The 17,949-nt window shown below is 43.2% G+C and overlaps 1 protein-coding gene across 1 annotated transcript in view; it reads right to left on the reverse strand.

Annotated features, from left to right (window-relative positions):
• The window catches only part of LOC311194588 (uncharacterized protein), a gene marked incomplete at both ends in the record, with an annotated part of 195,044 nt that overhangs the window by 49,882 nt on the left and 127,213 nt on the right, over positions 1-17,949 (reverse strand). The window contains 4 exons of the mRNA XM_084267733.1: positions 2,273-2,395; positions 4,873-4,995; positions 9,008-9,133; positions 16,444-16,566. Of these exons, the coding sequence (XP_084123859.1) occupies positions 2,273-2,395; positions 4,873-4,995; positions 9,008-9,133; positions 16,444-16,566 (495 nt within the window). The remainder of the gene's footprint in view (positions 1-2,272; positions 2,396-4,872; positions 4,996-9,007; positions 9,134-16,443; positions 16,567-17,949) is intronic.

Consider the following 17,949-nt stretch of genomic DNA (forward strand, 5'->3'; position numbering starts at 1 on the left):
TGTGGGTTGAGGAGTCACCAGAGGATGAGCCTTCCATAAGCAAGCATCCATAAGCTGGACTGTTGTAGCAGGAAATAGGCTCGGCTCCTTGCACACACTCAAGAGCAGCATGTTTTGGAGTCACTGAACTCCAGGTATTTGTCTCCTTGTTTCACAAGTGGATGCTCGTGACTTCAGTGACATGAAGCCAGCTCACCATTTCAGCAGTCTGCCTGTTATGGGAGCAGACTGCTGAAATCAATCTGGGTTTACCGAGATTAATGCTTTGTTTGAGCACCCCAGCAAGTTCTGCCCTTGCCCCAGAGGAGGAAAGGAACCCTCTGGGAAGCCCAGCTGGTTCATCTCATCCCCATATGCTTATGCTTTCCAAAAAGCAGCTTTTGGGCTTGTATCTGAATGGGCAGGGTCAGGTTCTGAAACACCCACCACACTTAAATGCCTTGAAATGGAACATCTGGCCATCTTATTCCCACTAAGGTACTTCATTAAACCATTTCTTTAGGATGAAAAGAAAACATAAGGTTGGTTATAAAGAATTAGCCAAATTGTCTTGTTATAGAGCTATTTAGTGAGGCATTAATTGCCCATACTATGTAGGAAAACTGAGAAATGCTTTCCCTAATGGAGTCACCCTACTTCCAGCAACACCCAGCTCAGAGCAGCAGCCACTGGATCTGGTACAGAAGGATGGCATTTCCCCTCTGCCGTGGCTCACGGACACAGCTGATCCTGCCCTGCTTTGTGTCTCCAGGGAGCAACCTGCCTGTCAACAAGATCTGCAAATATAGCTGGAAGAGGGTGTAAATCTGGATAACATAAATTGAGGGCTACATGTCATGCATTACTTGCACCAGGGAGAAGAAATCTAGTCTCCTGCCCCACGTGTCAAGCTGGGATTTAGGAAACAGAGAGATTAAAGGCGGAATCTGACTTTGTACACCATTGTCATCATTTACTTTGTCTCAGTTCTTCATCTGTAAAACTGGGATAACAGCTCTTCCCCATGCCACTGGGGAAATGCAAGAATAAACAAAGATTGTAAATTGCTCAAACACCGGGATAATCCTGATCATAAATATATGCAGACTGTTTTTATTTTTATTGTTTGCTCTGTAATATTGTACATAAGGCAGAGAGAATCACCATCCCCAGAGGTTTGCTGAACACAGAGAAAAAATATCAGAAAAATCACAATGAAATCAAAGTGGTCTAAACCACTTGCTTATCCCCACAACAGATCATTTCATGTCTATGTATTAATTGGGTTTCCTCTGCCATTGCACTATTCACCAGTTCCCCACTATCCATGAAATAATTCTCTGGGATGTCTCTCTCATAATTGGTTTTTGGTTTTAATGTATGTTAATGCTTTGAAACCGATTTTCATCCTTATTATTTCCTACATGGATATGCTTAAAGAAAGCATTCCTTCTCTGGCACGCAGTGTGAATTTCCTAAAGGAATTCTGCTGAAAGTTCTTGCACAGTATTGTTAGATTGAATGATCTTTGCCCACCTCTTTGCTAAAACAAGTCATGCTTTTGTCTGCATTCCAGGTCCCTAACACCACCAACTCTTCTGCGTCACCTCCTTTATTAATCTAAACATGCCCTCAAGGACAGCCCAGGGATCACCTATCAACTCTCAGTGCTGGAGTCAGCCCCCTGCTCAAGAAAAGCCCTGTTGATTAAGAAACCCCGTTGGCAAGAGGTAAGTATTTGCAAGAAGACAACAGGGCTCAGCATTATCTTAAGCTTGCAAAATTTAAGTTGTTCAAATATTTCTTCGTGCCCAATCTTGCCTTTTTCTTTTTTCTTCATTTTTTAAAAACATCTACTTAACTATGTCAGTAATCTCAGGAGGAGAATAAGCAAACCTTGGCGGACAAAAACACAAGCAGAACACCATGCTGGTTTTGTGTTCTTTCCCACCAGTTCTACCATATAACCTGGGAGGAAGAGAGCAGGACTGAATACATTGCACAGAACAGCAGTTTTCTGGTAGCTCTACAGTAGAATTCACCCAACTCTGAAGATATGCCAACAGGGCTATTTGCTCTTTGAAATGCAGTAATTAAGGTCTGCGAACACAAGCTTAGGAACGTATCAACCTGCAAAACCAGCAGCAGCAGAAGATGAAGAAAATAGTATTAAGCCTGAGCTTTTGCATACGTGTATTTCGCTGGGAGTGTTAATCCAAGTGAATTAAAAATGAACAGTAGCAGTTTGCAGATAAGATAGCCTGAAATGGGTAGCTGTACAAGTGTCACTTACGGTAGCACTGCTTTCCATCAGCCCCCAGCTCAAAGCCGGGATTGCAGGCACAGGTGAAGGATCCCAGAGTGTTCACACAACGATGAGCACACCTGGCTCTCCCTTCGGCACACTCGTCAATGTCTATGGAGCAGAAAGGTGGAGACATTTGTTTGGATATTAAAATAAAATGAACATTGCTCTACACACACATGAAAAAAGCATGCTGAGGTTACTCTGCAAATGCCAGCATCTCATAAATATGGCAACACTGAACTCGCAGCATTGTCCCCTAAATTATCTTCTTTTTTTTTCTCAACACTGCTGACCCTGAACTTTCCAACACAAATATTTACAGTATCAAACACTGTATTTATACTACCAGCCAAAGCACCTTATTATTCCTACAACAAAATTGATGGCAAAAGAAGCTGCATGAAGAATCCAGAAAAAAACAAAAGTCCTGTCTCCCAGTAGCCTAAAATTATCACTAGGTCCTCACAGCCATGCTATTTAAATTAATGGAGCAGGTAATATCAGATTAGCTCCTGAATGTCAAATGATTTGGATTAAGTGGTGGCTGGGTCTCAGCAAGTAAATGACAGATGAAGACAGATCTTCTCTGTCACATCCTTGAATCTTGCAGCTCCCTCTACAGAAGTCCAGCAGGGAGGTACCTACTCTCATCAAAGGAGTTTCACCCCATCTCCAAGAAAAGAAAGAAGGTGAAGAGCTGTAGGTGGGGAGACTGTTCTTTACCCTGTCCCCTGTCAAGCACTCTGCTCCTCAGCAGTTTACACTCATGAGTCTGTATTTTGAAGTTAAATGCCACCAAAGGCATCCACCTTCCTAAAACCTCACCGAGGCATAAAAACACTTTTAAGTAAAAAAAAAAAACCCACAAAGCAAGACCTTAGTCCTGCTGCTGTGGGCCACAGCAGCAGAAAACACCGATGTCTCTGTGAGGACTGGCATTATCTTGCACAGGGCAAACCCCTAACCCACCTCCTGCTCCTTCTCTTCTTCTGGCATTTCCCAAACCAGGATTATTTATTGAACCGATCCCAGGTCAACATCTCACACAAGGGCAAGAACAGTCCAGTGTGCAGCTCCTCACCTTTCACCACAGCAACAGGGTTTTTTCCCCCCCTCCATCCGTGCTGTAATCAGGGCTGCACTCACAGCTCCTTGCACTTGAACACAAGTAGCTTTATGAATGCAATCAGCCTACTTGCAAAAAGAGGCCCCAGGCAGCGCAAGCGCCACACACCGACTCATGAAAATTTCAGGATAAATGACGGCTTCTCTGGAGCAGCAACATGAGAGGCTGCTGTTTGGAATGAAATGGGTTATTTCTCCTTTTTCAGTAATTAATTGTCACTTTGCATGTGGAGTATGTTGGCAAACGGTGTAAACGTTCCCCTCTCTTTTCCTCGCTTTTCGAAGTAGTAAAATAACGAGTTCAGAAACCAAACCACAGCCACCATCCTGCACATGTTTCCCTGTGACTAATAGAGTATGACACTAGCTGCCCCCTGCTTCCAGAGAGTCAAATGCCAGGTTGAATTTCACAAAAGACGTTGAATAATTTCTAGGAGAAGCAGCAGTAGTTGTCTATCCATGCTAAGACACGACGCTTAATGATTCAAAAGACTGTTGCCATGAGGTCAGAAAGAAAATTTCTCTCAATAAGTAACATTACAAGTTAGCTAGTCCTTTAGTTTATACATAAATTAACAGAATTGTCAACATGTATCTGAGAAAAAACAAGCAACATGCTGACCCTAGTATTAAACCCACTGCTGTTGCCATCTATTCATCTGTGAAGTATCTACTCTACTTGAAAATACTTTGCTTCTTCAGTAACCTTACTCAGGAGCACCTAGTGCAGATAAGACAATTCAAATATTGGCCAGATTTTGGGCACATTTTCAGAAGGAGGAGTTTTAAATTAGCGTCTGAAAACACACCCTGATCTTGACAAGGCTGCTGAAGATCTGCGCACCAGGAAGTCCACGGCTACTCTGCACTTCATAAAATGGATAAACCGCCCAGCTCCCAAGCATCACACCGAAGGAGAAAAGCAGGTACACTTTGGCCTCTGCTTCCCCCACATTTTGGATCAGAAATGCTATAGAACCTTTTGAAAATCCCAGACTAAATGCAGGACTCCGGAATCCAACTTTTAAAGCTCTTTCTGAAAATCCTAGACTTCGTGATTTGTTCCTTCACTGTATTTCGCTATTAATATGGAAACAGTTCTGCAGCTAAAAAGCATTTTGAATTCTAAATAGGTTTTTGGTGACCTGGTTCAGAGTGTTACTTGAACCAATTTTCCAGGAACTGTATCTGGGGCATTATTTTAAAGGGACCCTACAAGAATAATACTACAGCACCTACAAATCCAGTTTCTAGAAAGCATGATTTGAGAGATCACAGAGTAATTCTCATTACTAAACAGTCCTTAAAGACTATCTGCCAACGTAAATATCACAGAGACAACTGCTGTTTCAAAATGCAGGCACATATTTGTGCAATATGTTCCTTTCCATTCAAAGCTCAGTTAGCCAGAGCACCGACTATATACCTATCTTCCCCAAAAATAGTCTATCGTTCCTTACCTGAACAGGACTTTTTGTCTGCAGAAAGATAATGCCCAGGATGACACTCGCATTTTGCAATTCCTCTCTCATTCTGACAGATTTGTGAGCATCCTCCGTTCCCACTTGTGCAGGGGTCTATCACTGAAACCAATTAGAGCACACTGTCAACTTAAAGGTCACGTTTTTGTCTGAAAATGGTCTTACCTGCCATCGTTACAGCTAACAACGAAAATTCCTGTAGCTGTAAAAGACTGAAAAAAATATTATATTTGACAGAATTTGGTATGTAGTGAAGCTGTTGTTTGTCTGTATGCTGTTTTCTTGTTTGCTGGACAGCATTTTTCATAGAGCAGCAACAAAGCTTTAAACAGCAGGAGACCAGGCTTGGATTACATCTGGAAATAGGACAAGAAAAGTACAATTCATCCCTATTTTGCAGTAACTGAGCAGATTCAGAGAGCTGCTCTAAACAATAGCAATTAGCACTCCAGTGCACATGAGCCCCTAAACACACAGAACAGTGGAGTTCACCGTGGGATAACCTGTATTTAAAAGCCTCTAGAGGGAATAAATGCTGAAGAGCCCCAAAGGACCTCCTTCAATCTAAAAACATACGCCATTCATGGTGGAAACAAGATTATTTTGTTTTCATTTTTTGAGCAATAGCACACCACTTTCAAGGATAAGTTGCTGTGAACAGTGAGTACACTTAGAAATGCTATTATTAGAAGCGCCTGCAGGAAGGCTCCACCTCAAAAATGTCAATGTGTAGATACCTTAATGCATGGGGTGGGTCTGTTTTCCATTTCGTCCAGTTTTCGCTTTTCTCTGTGGCCAGTGGTAGTTTGTTCCACTGTTTGGCAAAGAAGGATGTCGCCCCAAAACACCTTCAAGTTGCATCGTTTCACCTCCCTATCTCAAGGACATAACCATTCAAATCTGCTAGCTGAGACTCTGACTGGACAGTTTGGTTAGTTTGTTGCTTTTTAAAAATAACTATCCCTGTTAAGGATGTAGAATTTAAATTTTCTGTTGGACTTTCAACACGATGGGTTGCAAACTGGTTTCCAAGGGACAGCAGCACTTGATCTTACGCGACGCTTTCAAAGGCTGACAACATGGCTCTGCAGTTTGACAGTCTACAGTCCACAAAGGATTTAGCTTCAAGCAAGAACTTGTTCCTTTGCTGCTATGAAATACTGAGTTATTTGCTGATTCTTTTTCTATTTGGCTAAATTAAATGAAATCACTATCAAAGACCATCTGCTAAACCTGCATATTATAAAGGTTTTCAGAGCACCTAAAGCTTTAATTTGAGAATGATTACAGTACAGAGTAAAACTTGTAATACCCTGTGACATGACAACAAGTAAACAACAAATTATAGGGTAGACATTAGCAAACATAGTAATTTGAATAAAGATAGAAGCCTCAGAAGTCCTGAGACAAGATAAAAGTTTGTGAGGGAAAGATCTTCAGGACATAAGGCAACCACTGGTTGACTTGTTTTCCACTGGTGTATCTGTTCCTTCCTGCGACAGGCAGGTTTCAGGAAAAGCTAAAAAAACCTCATTAGTGTTCTTTGTCCTACACATTTGGCTCTTATTGTTTGATTTAACAATTCCAGTGGACAGCAGACTCCATCTATGAAGATCTGTTCCAACTTGTTCAACACTATGGCAAAAACCTTTTGCATTTCATAGGTGTCCCTGAACATCCAAGAGTCTCATCTGAAGAAGTTGTGGTGATGCATTGATGTGGGATGGCAACAATGTTCTCCATGAAGTCTGGGCATGGGCTTTGCATGTGCTGTGGACCTTCCAGACCTTCCCTGCAAGGTTGCAAAGAACGGTGTCCAGTTCTCCAGTCCTATTTGTTATGACCTCTAGAGCAGCTAAAGAAAGAGAAGTGGGCCTTATCAAGTTAATTTCCTTGCTCAGAGCAACCATGACTTTACACTGACTTACAAAAGTGAAACTCAAAGGTGGCTTGAAAAAGGTATTTCTTCTTGCCACCCCTAGGCAACCCAACAGAGAACCCACTCTAGTACAAATCTTATATAGGCTGTCCTCTCATACAAGCATCACAGCCACTGCTGACCACATCCCCACTCAGAGCAGCCATCTCACCAATCCATCTGATGTCGCATGGCTCCATCCCACCGGTTCTCCTCCATGCTGAAGGCTGCACCACTAAGCTTGGATGTTTCTGTGCAGCTTTCAGGGCTACAGACTGCATTAGGTCCCAAGAAGTTAGCAGCCAAACCTGCAGCATAGCTACGTTTGCAGTAGTAAATACTCTCGTGACACTGGAGTAAATACCTGTGTCATTGTAGCATCTTCATCCAAACGAGCACTACAGCAGCCATATTTCCTGGAAATTAAAAGTTGCCAGGCCCACCTCCTTCCACTTTTTCTACTTAAAACACCTCTAATTGCCAACCCAGATGTATTCATGGCCACTTGACGCTCATTTGTTCCTGTAAAAACTCTTGCCCATTGGCTTAACTAGTGCTTTTCTCTCCCAAACATTTATTTGATAAGGTATTTATGGGAGAAAAGCATCCTAACTTGGTCTTCATTTTGCCAGCTGAGCTCCCCTTATGAGACAGATCCTCCTTCTTTCAACCACAGCTATTCTCCTGGGACACCTGCACTACTGTATTTTGATTTGCACTATTGTATCTTGATTTACACCACCCTAAACACAGCTAACCAGGCATATATGTGAACTCCAGATAAGGTTTCACCTGCAGAAAAGTGTAACCTTATCCCTTCTCCACTGTTCAGTCATTACTGGCTGGTGAAGATGAAGTGCTGCCTTCGGTGGGTGGCTGAACCTCCTCAGCCCCATGGGGTGAGGTAGTGAATGGGCACATCTGCCTGCAAGGAGGCTAAACCTCACCTCTTAGGGGTCGGAGCCTGCTCGTCCTGCTGCCCAGCTGAACCAATTGCTAAGAGCATAAAGTGGCACACAAAGGTTTGAACAACTCCGTGACCACCCAAGGGACAGCTCTCACCACTCCAAGGCATTGCCACAGTCAGACCCTGTCCACTCACCTCTGTCCCACCAAAGCATCATAAAACCCACCAAAAAGTTTTATGCAGGGGTCTGCACACCCAGCTGGCTTGGCCAAAGACATCTCAAAGGCCAGGGGCAGCAGGCAAGCTGCAAGAGGTTTGGAAATGGGTTGGAGAACATCAGAGGATGGTCTCTGATGTCTTGTCCTTGCTAACGCTCTCCTTTTCCAACTCTTTCTGACAATATCAGGGACAAACCACATCCGCCCTGCAAGATACGGAGGAGAGGGGAGCTGGCTGCAGATGCTCACTGAAACACAGCGTGTGTAGTCTCTGCGGAGGGCAGGACTCGGGGAGGCCAAAACTGAAGGCCAAGTGCTCACTGCACACAGCATGAGCTGGAAGAAAGCTGAACAGCAGGATTTACTTACACTTTATACACAGCATATAAAATCTCCAAGCAGAAGAGGAGCCATATGGAAAAGGTTTTGTGACAGGAATTTTCATGCAATAAATCCATAAATTTGGCCCTATCTTTCTCTGGCATGTTCAATGGTACCATGTGTGTGCTGGGGAAAGGTGGGGGGGTTGCCTTAAAAACTGATGATGTTGCGAAGGGATAGGAGGGGACCCCTACCCCCCAAAAAAAACCCCAAAGCAACCCAAAGGTAGCATTTTTGTTCTGCATGTGAGAGTGTTTTCTCAGAAACCTGAAGGATGAATGAATCAGACAGTGATTAGGAGCAACATAAGCCAAAAGCAGATAAAGAAAAAACTTTATGTAAAGTAAAACGTGTTCTACGGGCTAACTCTATATATAACTCTCTATATAACTCGATGAGTAATAAAACACTAGAATTAAACCATGATTAAATTCCTAACCTATGTCATCAACATCAGTGTGCAATGAACAGCCGGGGGTATACGAGGCCAAAATCTTGTTCAAAGTTGTGAATCAATGTGAACTTCACACCTCAAACACGCATCACTTCAACCCTGTTCATAAGCGATTCCTCAAACTGCTTTTGGCAAGCAGGGTAAAACATGAATGAATACAGCAACACAAACCACTGTCCGAGGGTCTCTTAAATTGCCTGTAACGTGTATGTCCAGACAGGTAGAGCAGGACTTACCCTCGCAGGATTTGGCATCCTTCTTCAGCTGGTAGCCTGGCTGGCACTGGCACTGGTATCGGTCTTCAGCGAGCTGAACGCACTCCTGCTCGCAGCCCCCCTTGTTAACACTGCAGGAGTTGAGGGCTAGAGCCAAGGAAGCATTGAAGGAGTTGTAAGGATCTTTCCATCACAGGAGTGCAGGTTAATGACCCCAGAAACTTATTTCCTATTCTAAATATGTAAATAACAGTAAAAACATGCAAATCTGGCCAAACAGCTTTCATTAATGCACTGCTTCCCATCCCTTGCCTGATTACTCTCCCTTGCATTCACTGTTGACGCAGCATCCCACGTTGGCGAAAGGTTCCAGCGAGAGGCAGGTGGGATCTAAGAGCTACAACACTGACTGAACTACAGGCACACTTTTATCTGATGAAGCACTCAAGAATCTATTGAGGTAAGAAGGGGAAAAAAAAAAGAAGAGTGGCCCCACTGGTGCTTGCCTATTGTTCTGGTTTGTTTTTTCCATCCCTGCTATCCTTGATTTAAAAACTAAAAAGAAATTGTCTTTCAGGCTGATTTCCTCATGCATAGGAACCTGCAAACAAGAGGAGTCAGAAGCTCTGCAGGATGGAGGTACAAAGTAAACCACAAGGAACAAGAGGCTCTTTGGTACATCTCTAAAGATGCTGTTTCTTTTACACAGGCAAATTAATATTCTTTCTTTTTTGGTTCAATATATATCCTCGGCCTCTGGAGAAACATTTCTTCTCCTGCCAAAATACATTAACACACACCCACACCTATTCGCACGCTGCATGTAAAAATAAGGCAGATCATTCGAACCTGTTATTGTGCAGTACGTAAGTGTGAGTGTGTGCATGACTGCATCTATATATTTTAAGAGCAAGGATGTATTATGCTCTCCATCAGTAGCGGGGAAGAGTATTTAGTCCCTCACAGAAGGCATGAAACTCTGGACCCAACGAAGTCACCAAAGAGCTCTGATATCTATTTTAGGAATATTAATATTCGTTCATTTATCTGTAACAGACAATGAAGGAAATGGTAGCTGCCAAGGCTGCTGTAGGATGCATTCCACCCTAAGCTACCAATTAGCAAGAACTCAGTATGTACAGTCAAGGATGTGTTAAAAAGGCAAAAAGAAAAGCAAATCTGTACATCATCCTGGGCAGGAGCCAGGAGACACCTCCCCACACGCTGGACACGACCCTGGCTTCCGATCTCTACCTGTGTCTGCAAACTTCCCGCCCGCTTAGCAATGGAACTCGGTTTCTACACAGGACGTGGCAGACCCGATCCACTCCCAGCTCCCTGCTAACTGAGCATTTGTATCCAGAGCCCTGTTTTTCAGCAAGAATATTCAAATAAGATGAAAATATTTCAGAGCATGAAAAACACCTTCAATCAGCTCCAAGTGACAGAATATACATCGCAAATTTCTGGAGAGCTGTTTTCTCCCTCCTTCCCTGGGCAGAAGCCAATTTGGATATAAAAGGACATAAGAAGCAACCTGCCATACACCAAGAATTTTGGAGGCTTCAAAGCCAGGAGGGGATGGGCATGAACTCCTGTGCCAAGAGTTTGCACCATCATGCAGCCCGGCATGGCAGGGGAGTGAGTGATTACTCCAGAGTGGCCATGGCCAGGTTTATCACGGCTGCTGCCGAGGCATCGTGCAGGCTGTGTGAGAGGAGGTGCCAGACTGAGTAAGGGAAGGAACAGAATGAAGTGTGGTACTGCTGCCAGGTGCTGGTATCGTATCTTTGATCAGAAAAAGGGAGAGATTTGGCATGCCATGAGTCTAATTCCACCCCTTGTAAAAGGGCTTGTGGCTGGAGGTCTGAGCACATGCAGGGGGTTCAGGCAGAAATACAGCATCCCCTCTGCTTTCAAGGATGAAGGCCAGTACATCTGGGGAGGTGATTGTGCCCCTGTACTCGGCATTGGTGAGGCCGCACCTCGAGTGCTGTGACCAGTTCTGGGACCCTCACCATCAGAAGGACATTGAGGTCCTAGAGCATGTCCAGAGAAGGACAACCAGGTTGGGGGGGGAAGGAGCTGGAGGACAAATCATATGAGTTGCAGCTGAGGGAGCTAAGGGCATTCAGTCTGGAGGAGAGGAGGCTGAGGGGAGACCTTATCAACGCCTACAATGACCTGACAGGAGGGTACAGAGAGGTGGATGATGGTCCCTTCAGCCAGGTGACAGGAGACAGGGGAAACGGCACAAAGCTGCACCAGGACAGGTTCAGATTAGATGTTAGGAAAAAATTCTTCACTGAAAGAGTTGTGGGGATGTGGAACAGGTTGCTCAGGGAGGGGGTTGAGTCACCATCCCTGGATGTGTTTAAAAAAAGGGGAGATGAGGTACTTAGGGATATGATTTAGCACAGGATAGGAATGGTTGGAGTCAATCTTAAAGGTCTTTTCCAACATAGTGATTCTGTGATTACACTTGGCGATGCCCAGGGAGGAGGCAGAGTCACAGAAGAGTGATGGTAACAGGAGACATCATGCGGGAAAGACAAAGATCTGCTGATGGTTAAGAAATACGCATTTCTCAACCCATTGGTTTTTATAATAATGTTAATACTTTTTACAAAAACAGCCTGAGTGTGAAGCCCCAGAGGTAGAACATGCAGGCTTGTCAAGCCCATGTTTCCATCACTTTAAATCCAACCTTATCAATAACAGGAAGTGTAACTTCAGACATATTGTGCTTTACTTATGTGGGGAAAAAACAGATTATTGATCTGTAGAGATATTTTCTTTGTTATTTCATCCATTAAGAGCTTTAGTGTGTGGAAGTCTCCCACATCTCAACAGCTTTTCTACATAAGAAAAACATCAAAGATATCAGCTGGCACCAGGAGATGAATTGGGCTCTAAAGACTGTGGTCTGCTTTCATAGTCCAGTGAAGGTGAAAACAATGAATTGACATCAATTCAAAACCAGAGCTCGATACTACAACAAACAGGTTGGGTGCCTGAGTTTCTGCTTTTCCAGGCACCAGTTGGTTAAACTTTAATGAAGTTAACTCCATTACATTAACATAATCAAGGTATTAAAGACAAACCAAACCAAAACAAAATGGACAGCATTACCTTTGGTTACTCTAATTACCTAATTTCTAGTGAATGTTCAGTCTGGCACGTATGTCCAAAAGACAATTCAATATTGAGCAAAATATGAGGGACCAAAAAGCTCAGACAGATAAGGAGCACTGAAGAAGATGGGATTCTGGCATAGTACCAAGTATCAAACATCATCAAAAGATTCACGAAGAAAGCATTTTACTTTTACCCAACAGTGCAACTCATTTTAGGGTTGTTTGTCTAAGGGTACAAGCAGATGTTTCTAATGGGAGCAGAGAGAATGCCAAACAGCAAACATTTCTTCAAACCACATATCTTGAGGATCATACTAGGGGTGGAAGGATGGTCCACCAATGGCTAGTCAGGATCCCAAGCACACTGTGATGACATGATGGGAGGACTGGACTCATTGGGAAGAGCTTGTGACAAAAATTCAGGAATCTTCATGCAATCACAAGAAAAAATAGCTTATTCCATTGTTTTTACTCTTCAGATTTAGGCTGAATATCTTACAAGATAGATCCACTTCCTCACATATGGGAGATTTCCAAGCCATCTAGGCTGCAAAATCTGCTTCCCCTCAAGTGATTTTAGCACTTTTGCTCCCAGAAAGATAGGGTTGCCAAAATGAATATAACAGAAATCTGGGCTGCGTTCATCTGAAAAGCCTGTCTAAAGAGATACTTGATTCTTATTTCTATAGCTGAGATAATCACCTTCCATAAACAGCTCATTTCCAGAACATGGTCCCTTTTAAGTCTGACTACATGGGAGAGATCATTACATCCTCTAAAGGATCCACCCAAGAAATATTACTGCTAATGCAAGCCCTGTTTAGAACTTGAGATGTTCTGCTTAGCTGCTGTTATTAAATCATAGAATAGCATGGGTTGGAAGGGACCCCAAGGATCACAGAGTTCTAACCCCCTGCCACAGGCAGGGACACCAACCTCCAGGCCTGGATGTACACAAGGCTGCCCAGGGCCCCATCCAACCTGGCCTTGAACACCTCCAGGGTTGGGGCATCCACCATCTCTCTGGGTTAACTTCTTGATCGGATGAGTGCTCAAAACTGAATGGATAAACTGGTGCAGCAGGAGAGGCAAACTCTCTATCTCCCACAGTCAATGCAAGCAGTTAGCACCCAAACCCCAATGCTAGGCACTCTGAGATAACTAGTTTATATGAAATGCTTCTCTGCGTCCTCATCAATTAGTAACTGTCTTGTGCTCCAATGCACGAGAGCGTTATTATAACCATTTGTTTGGGGGTCTTGTCTAAACAGCTGAAACAGAACTCAATATCCTCTGCTCAGTATTGTGCATATCTGTTATCATGATGGCAGTTCTCTCTGAAACTTACTCCTGCCTCTCATCTTCGGATTTATATCTGTTTCTCCTCAATAATTTCTGAGATACTACAAACAGAACTGAACATTGTATTAAGTGTTTTTAATAACTTCTTGCCTCTACTTCCACTTGTTAAATGAAAATTCGCTTTCTGGCAATGTTCACAGCTAGGACAACTCCAAATCCAACTTCTTGATTATTAGTACCATGAGAAAACTTTACTATTCTATGTCCACAGAAGGTTTTACACACTACAAAGGGAAATTAATTTAATTTCTGCATTGATCATTCTTCTGTCTCAGTCTTTTTCCCCCCAAATCCACTTTAGGCCTTTTTTTTTTTGGTATAAAATTCCCTCTCCACTGCAGCAGAAAATGAGACTGTTCAGAGAGGGTGATGTAACTCAAACATCACATCTTTCACTTTCATCTCCTCTGGTGAGATCTGATCGAAGAGAGATGAATTTCTCTCTCTTTCTATAATTCACAGAAAACCACTAGTGTTTCTAGTTAAACATGAACCACTCTGCTTTTCCATTAGTGGTGTTTCCTTGCCCATTCCTTCTCCAACTAAGATAATCAAGAAGAGATTGAGACAACACTGTATTTTTAATTGCAATTAATTTCCAAACCACTGAAAAATCTCTGTATGTGGTAAACACAACAAACCTGAATGGGTAAGTTCATTAAATAAAACCCATTTTTCCCACAGCTTGAGCACTGGTACATCTTGTGTTCTAGTTGCATCAGTAAATTTATTGCTGTGATAATACTAGAAATGACTTATGACATATTTGGCTGACGTTAAGCACAACCAAGGGACTTTGTGCCAGAACTGGAGACAATGACCTGACTGTGAGTGAACTTATTTTGCAGATGTGGTCCAACCATACTTGACTGTTCTTCTCATATTACTTAAAATCAGGCTTCAAAATTTAAACAAATTGCATCCTTCTCTTCTTCCCAAGTGGCAGAACATTTTAATCCTTTTTGCAGGATTCAAAAATTTGACTTTTGTACGGATTTAAATACAAAATAAAAAATAAAAGGACCGTGTGTTTATTGTTGTTGTTATTCTTATTAGCAACGTGCAGGATTAACTCTGCCTCTCTTGTTTCAGGGTTCAGAGTCCAACCTAAGAAATACAGGGTTGTTTTTAAGGGAAGAGCTGCTAATTCTCTCCACAAGCACGTAAACGGGCACTGTATCACGGGCTGAACTGCTGAGCCCCATGGTGCTCTCGTTCAGATGCGGGTAACTCCGTGCTGTAAATCACTGCCTTCCCACCCGAAACTGCAAAACCAGGGTGTAGCCTTTGGGATTGCATCTACCCTCTTCCTACTGTTTTCTAAGGTCTGTTTCTTGGAATGGGATTATTCTGACCAAGAGATGTCTGTCAGTACACCTGGGAGCACTGTTCAGATTAGCAGAGCAGTTGCCAAGACTTGCAGCCAGCCCACGCTCTACACCTAACGTCAGCAGAGAGGGGACATCAACAAGCAGGCATTCACGAACTCAAGTTCTTCAATGCAGGAGCTTCAAAACTCATTTAAAGGAAAGCAATCAGTCTGATTTGTGACTTCTTTTGTTACATCAGCTTTCACGTGTTGTCTGTTGCTTGGGTGTGCCAGGAAGAGTACAGCATGGGTTCTGCTGGCTCAGCAAAGGAAATTCGGTATTGGGTGTAAAGGAGATGGTACCAACAGGACTGCAGTGGATTAAGATGTACTCTTGATGTACAGGAGCAGTGCAGCTGCTTAAAGAATGATATAGATGGAGGAAGGGATCAAAGGGCTCGGGAACAAGAAGTTTTTGCAAATCTATAGCACCCTAATTACCAGCCCACAGCACAAGGAGAATCCCAGAAGTGCTCAATGCTCTCAGCTTCACATGCAAGGGCACCTCCCACATGAGCTAAAAGGATTAGTACAAACTAAACATTCATGCAATATGCCTGGGAAGAGAGTTGTCAGCCCACCCCATGAGTACTTCTCACTGTGCCTAATAACTAATATGTAAACCAGACCCAAGCAGACAACTCAGTGTTATTGTTCTACCTAAGAAACTAACAAGGTGGTAGGGTTCCTTCTCTTTATGCGCTCTCTGAAAACCAGGGAAGACCTCTGAGTGCATACTTAAATATTTCATTAGCCTTTTAGAGCTCCCAGTCCCCGAGCACCCTATTCTCAAGTGTATCTCAATAATTCAAAAGTTTGCCCTCTGCTCTGGATTGTCCCAAGGGGATTTTCTGCTCTGCTCACTGTAACACAGCCGCAGAGATTTTACTTCGTTATCTCCCCTCTCAACCCGGCTAATGATATCCTCTCCTACCTCTACTCCTGCTACCACATATGAAAGATCATGGGGTCCCAGCCTGCACAGGCTGATGGAGACGCGCACCTACTCTAGGTTAAAACCAACTTCATGGGGGCAACCACAATCTTTTGTTTTGTCTTCATCATTAAAGACACAAACTGCACTTTGGGACTGCTTGGTCAGAAGTGCAGCGTTCTCCAGGGCACTCATGGGAAGGAAGTTTCACTGTCTGCTTTTTCTACCTCTTCAGCAAAAATAGACAAAACTACTAAGAACAGGGAAGAGCAATGGAGATAGAAAACCCCAGGACAGGTCTGGAAGATGCAGGGGGAACGTGACACAAATTAAAAATGGTCAGAATTGGAAATTAAGGCCCCCTATTTCTTTGCTGCCTGAAGAAAAACAAAAGGAATTTTCACAAGGCTGCACGACAGATACGTGGGACCCCAGCACTGCTTTGTTCCTCCAGAAAAGTAGAATAACAAAAGCAAATTTGGATACACATGAATTCTTGCAAGCTGTGTGAACTGGAAGGGATAATGATATCCTTTGTGAATTTGTCAAAACTTGTCCTGGGGAAGTCTATGAACCTTTGTGCTTACCAAAGTCAGGTTTAGCAGAGAAAAAACACACCTTGAAGGACGTGAAGTGCTTGTTAATGTTTACTTACCTATGCAAGTGCGCCCATCAGCATGGAGCCTGTATCCTGCCCCACACTGGCAGTGGAAGGAGCCATGGGTGTTGACACAGTCTTGCTGGCAGCCGCCGTTCACCACGGCACACTCATCCACATCTAGAGAAGGAAAGCAGATGATGAGAATTACAAGACAGTCCAGCAAAGATATACCATGGTTCTCCTGGATGGCATGTAGTTCATCAATAATGCAACCACGACTCTCAGATGAGGGGTTGTTTACTTCGCTTCTGTGCTGTCAATGAGCAAAGAAAATTGAAATTTTATCGTGTTTTTCAAAGTTCCTGCAGCCTCTGTGGTCACTTCTTCTGAAGTCCTTGTTTGAGTGATCCATGATCCAGCTGTCTCCCATGGGCCAAGAGAAAAATACAGGGAAAGCATTAGGGTAAAGTAACACATCTCAGCTTGTAGGTACCACTGGCCAAACATTTGGTTCTTGCAAAAAGCTGCTGCTTGAAGTTTTCGTACTAGCAGCTGATCTTAAGGCTACAAGCACGTACAACTAACATAAATGGGAAAAAAGCCATGCAAGACAAGCTCTCAATCAACATTACCTTTTCAATCACCAAGTAGACAGAGAGCCTGGGCATCAAATTTGAAAGGAATGATGGGTTTGTGCCACATTTCTTGTGACTCTTGTCCCTTGGGTTTCATCATGTTTACCTGAGCTTTCCAAATCATCTTCTCGGATGACCTCCCTGAAAATGTATGATTCCCTAATGACACCTTTTCTGAACCTAAGCACGTATCTTCCCATATTTCCCATTTTAGGGAATTACAGTCCTTCAAATGAAGAAAGAATTAGCATTAAACAAGCTTGAAAATTATGGATAATGGTGGACCAAAAATACCACAAATAGTTTAAATGAACACACGAGATTTTCAAACAGATCCACAACACTGCATTTCCAAAAGCCCCACATAAGCAGTTTCCGCATATTTTCAACAACATGGGGATGTTTTATAGCATTTGATTGACATACTGACACCATTGCTCTAAAAATCAATGCAGAATTCACAGGAAATAAGGGTCAGTTAGTCCATGCCCTACCAAAATTTGACTTGGTAGTCTGTCTGTCCTTTCCTTAACAGCCGGCAATAGCAACTCCACCTCCATCTCACCCAGGAGTGATGCTGGTACCAAATTATCCTGACTGCCAAAGACATTCTCTTCTCACCAACACCAAACCTCCCTCCTGCAATAGACACCCATAAAGAACCCACCATTAACAACTCCCATTGACTTAACTGCTCCTTAGATCAAGTTCTCAAATCATCTAAGGGATTTACCCACCCAAGCACACCCCAGAGGATGTGGATGAGGGGATCTAAAGAAATAAGAGTGGCTGACACGAGAGGCAAGTCTGAAATTGCTGCTGCAGGTAGGGGTCCAGCACTAAAGTAGAACACAGCAGCTTAAAGAGGGTTTTATTCTCCTCCCATATTGCTCTTGAGGAACAAAGAGCCAGAGTTTCATATTTT

The sequence above is a fragment of the Gallinula chloropus genome, assembly GCF_964237585.1.
Source record: "Gallinula chloropus genome assembly, chromosome: 8".
Taxonomy (NCBI): domain Eukaryota; kingdom Metazoa; phylum Chordata; class Aves; order Gruiformes; family Rallidae; genus Gallinula; species Gallinula chloropus.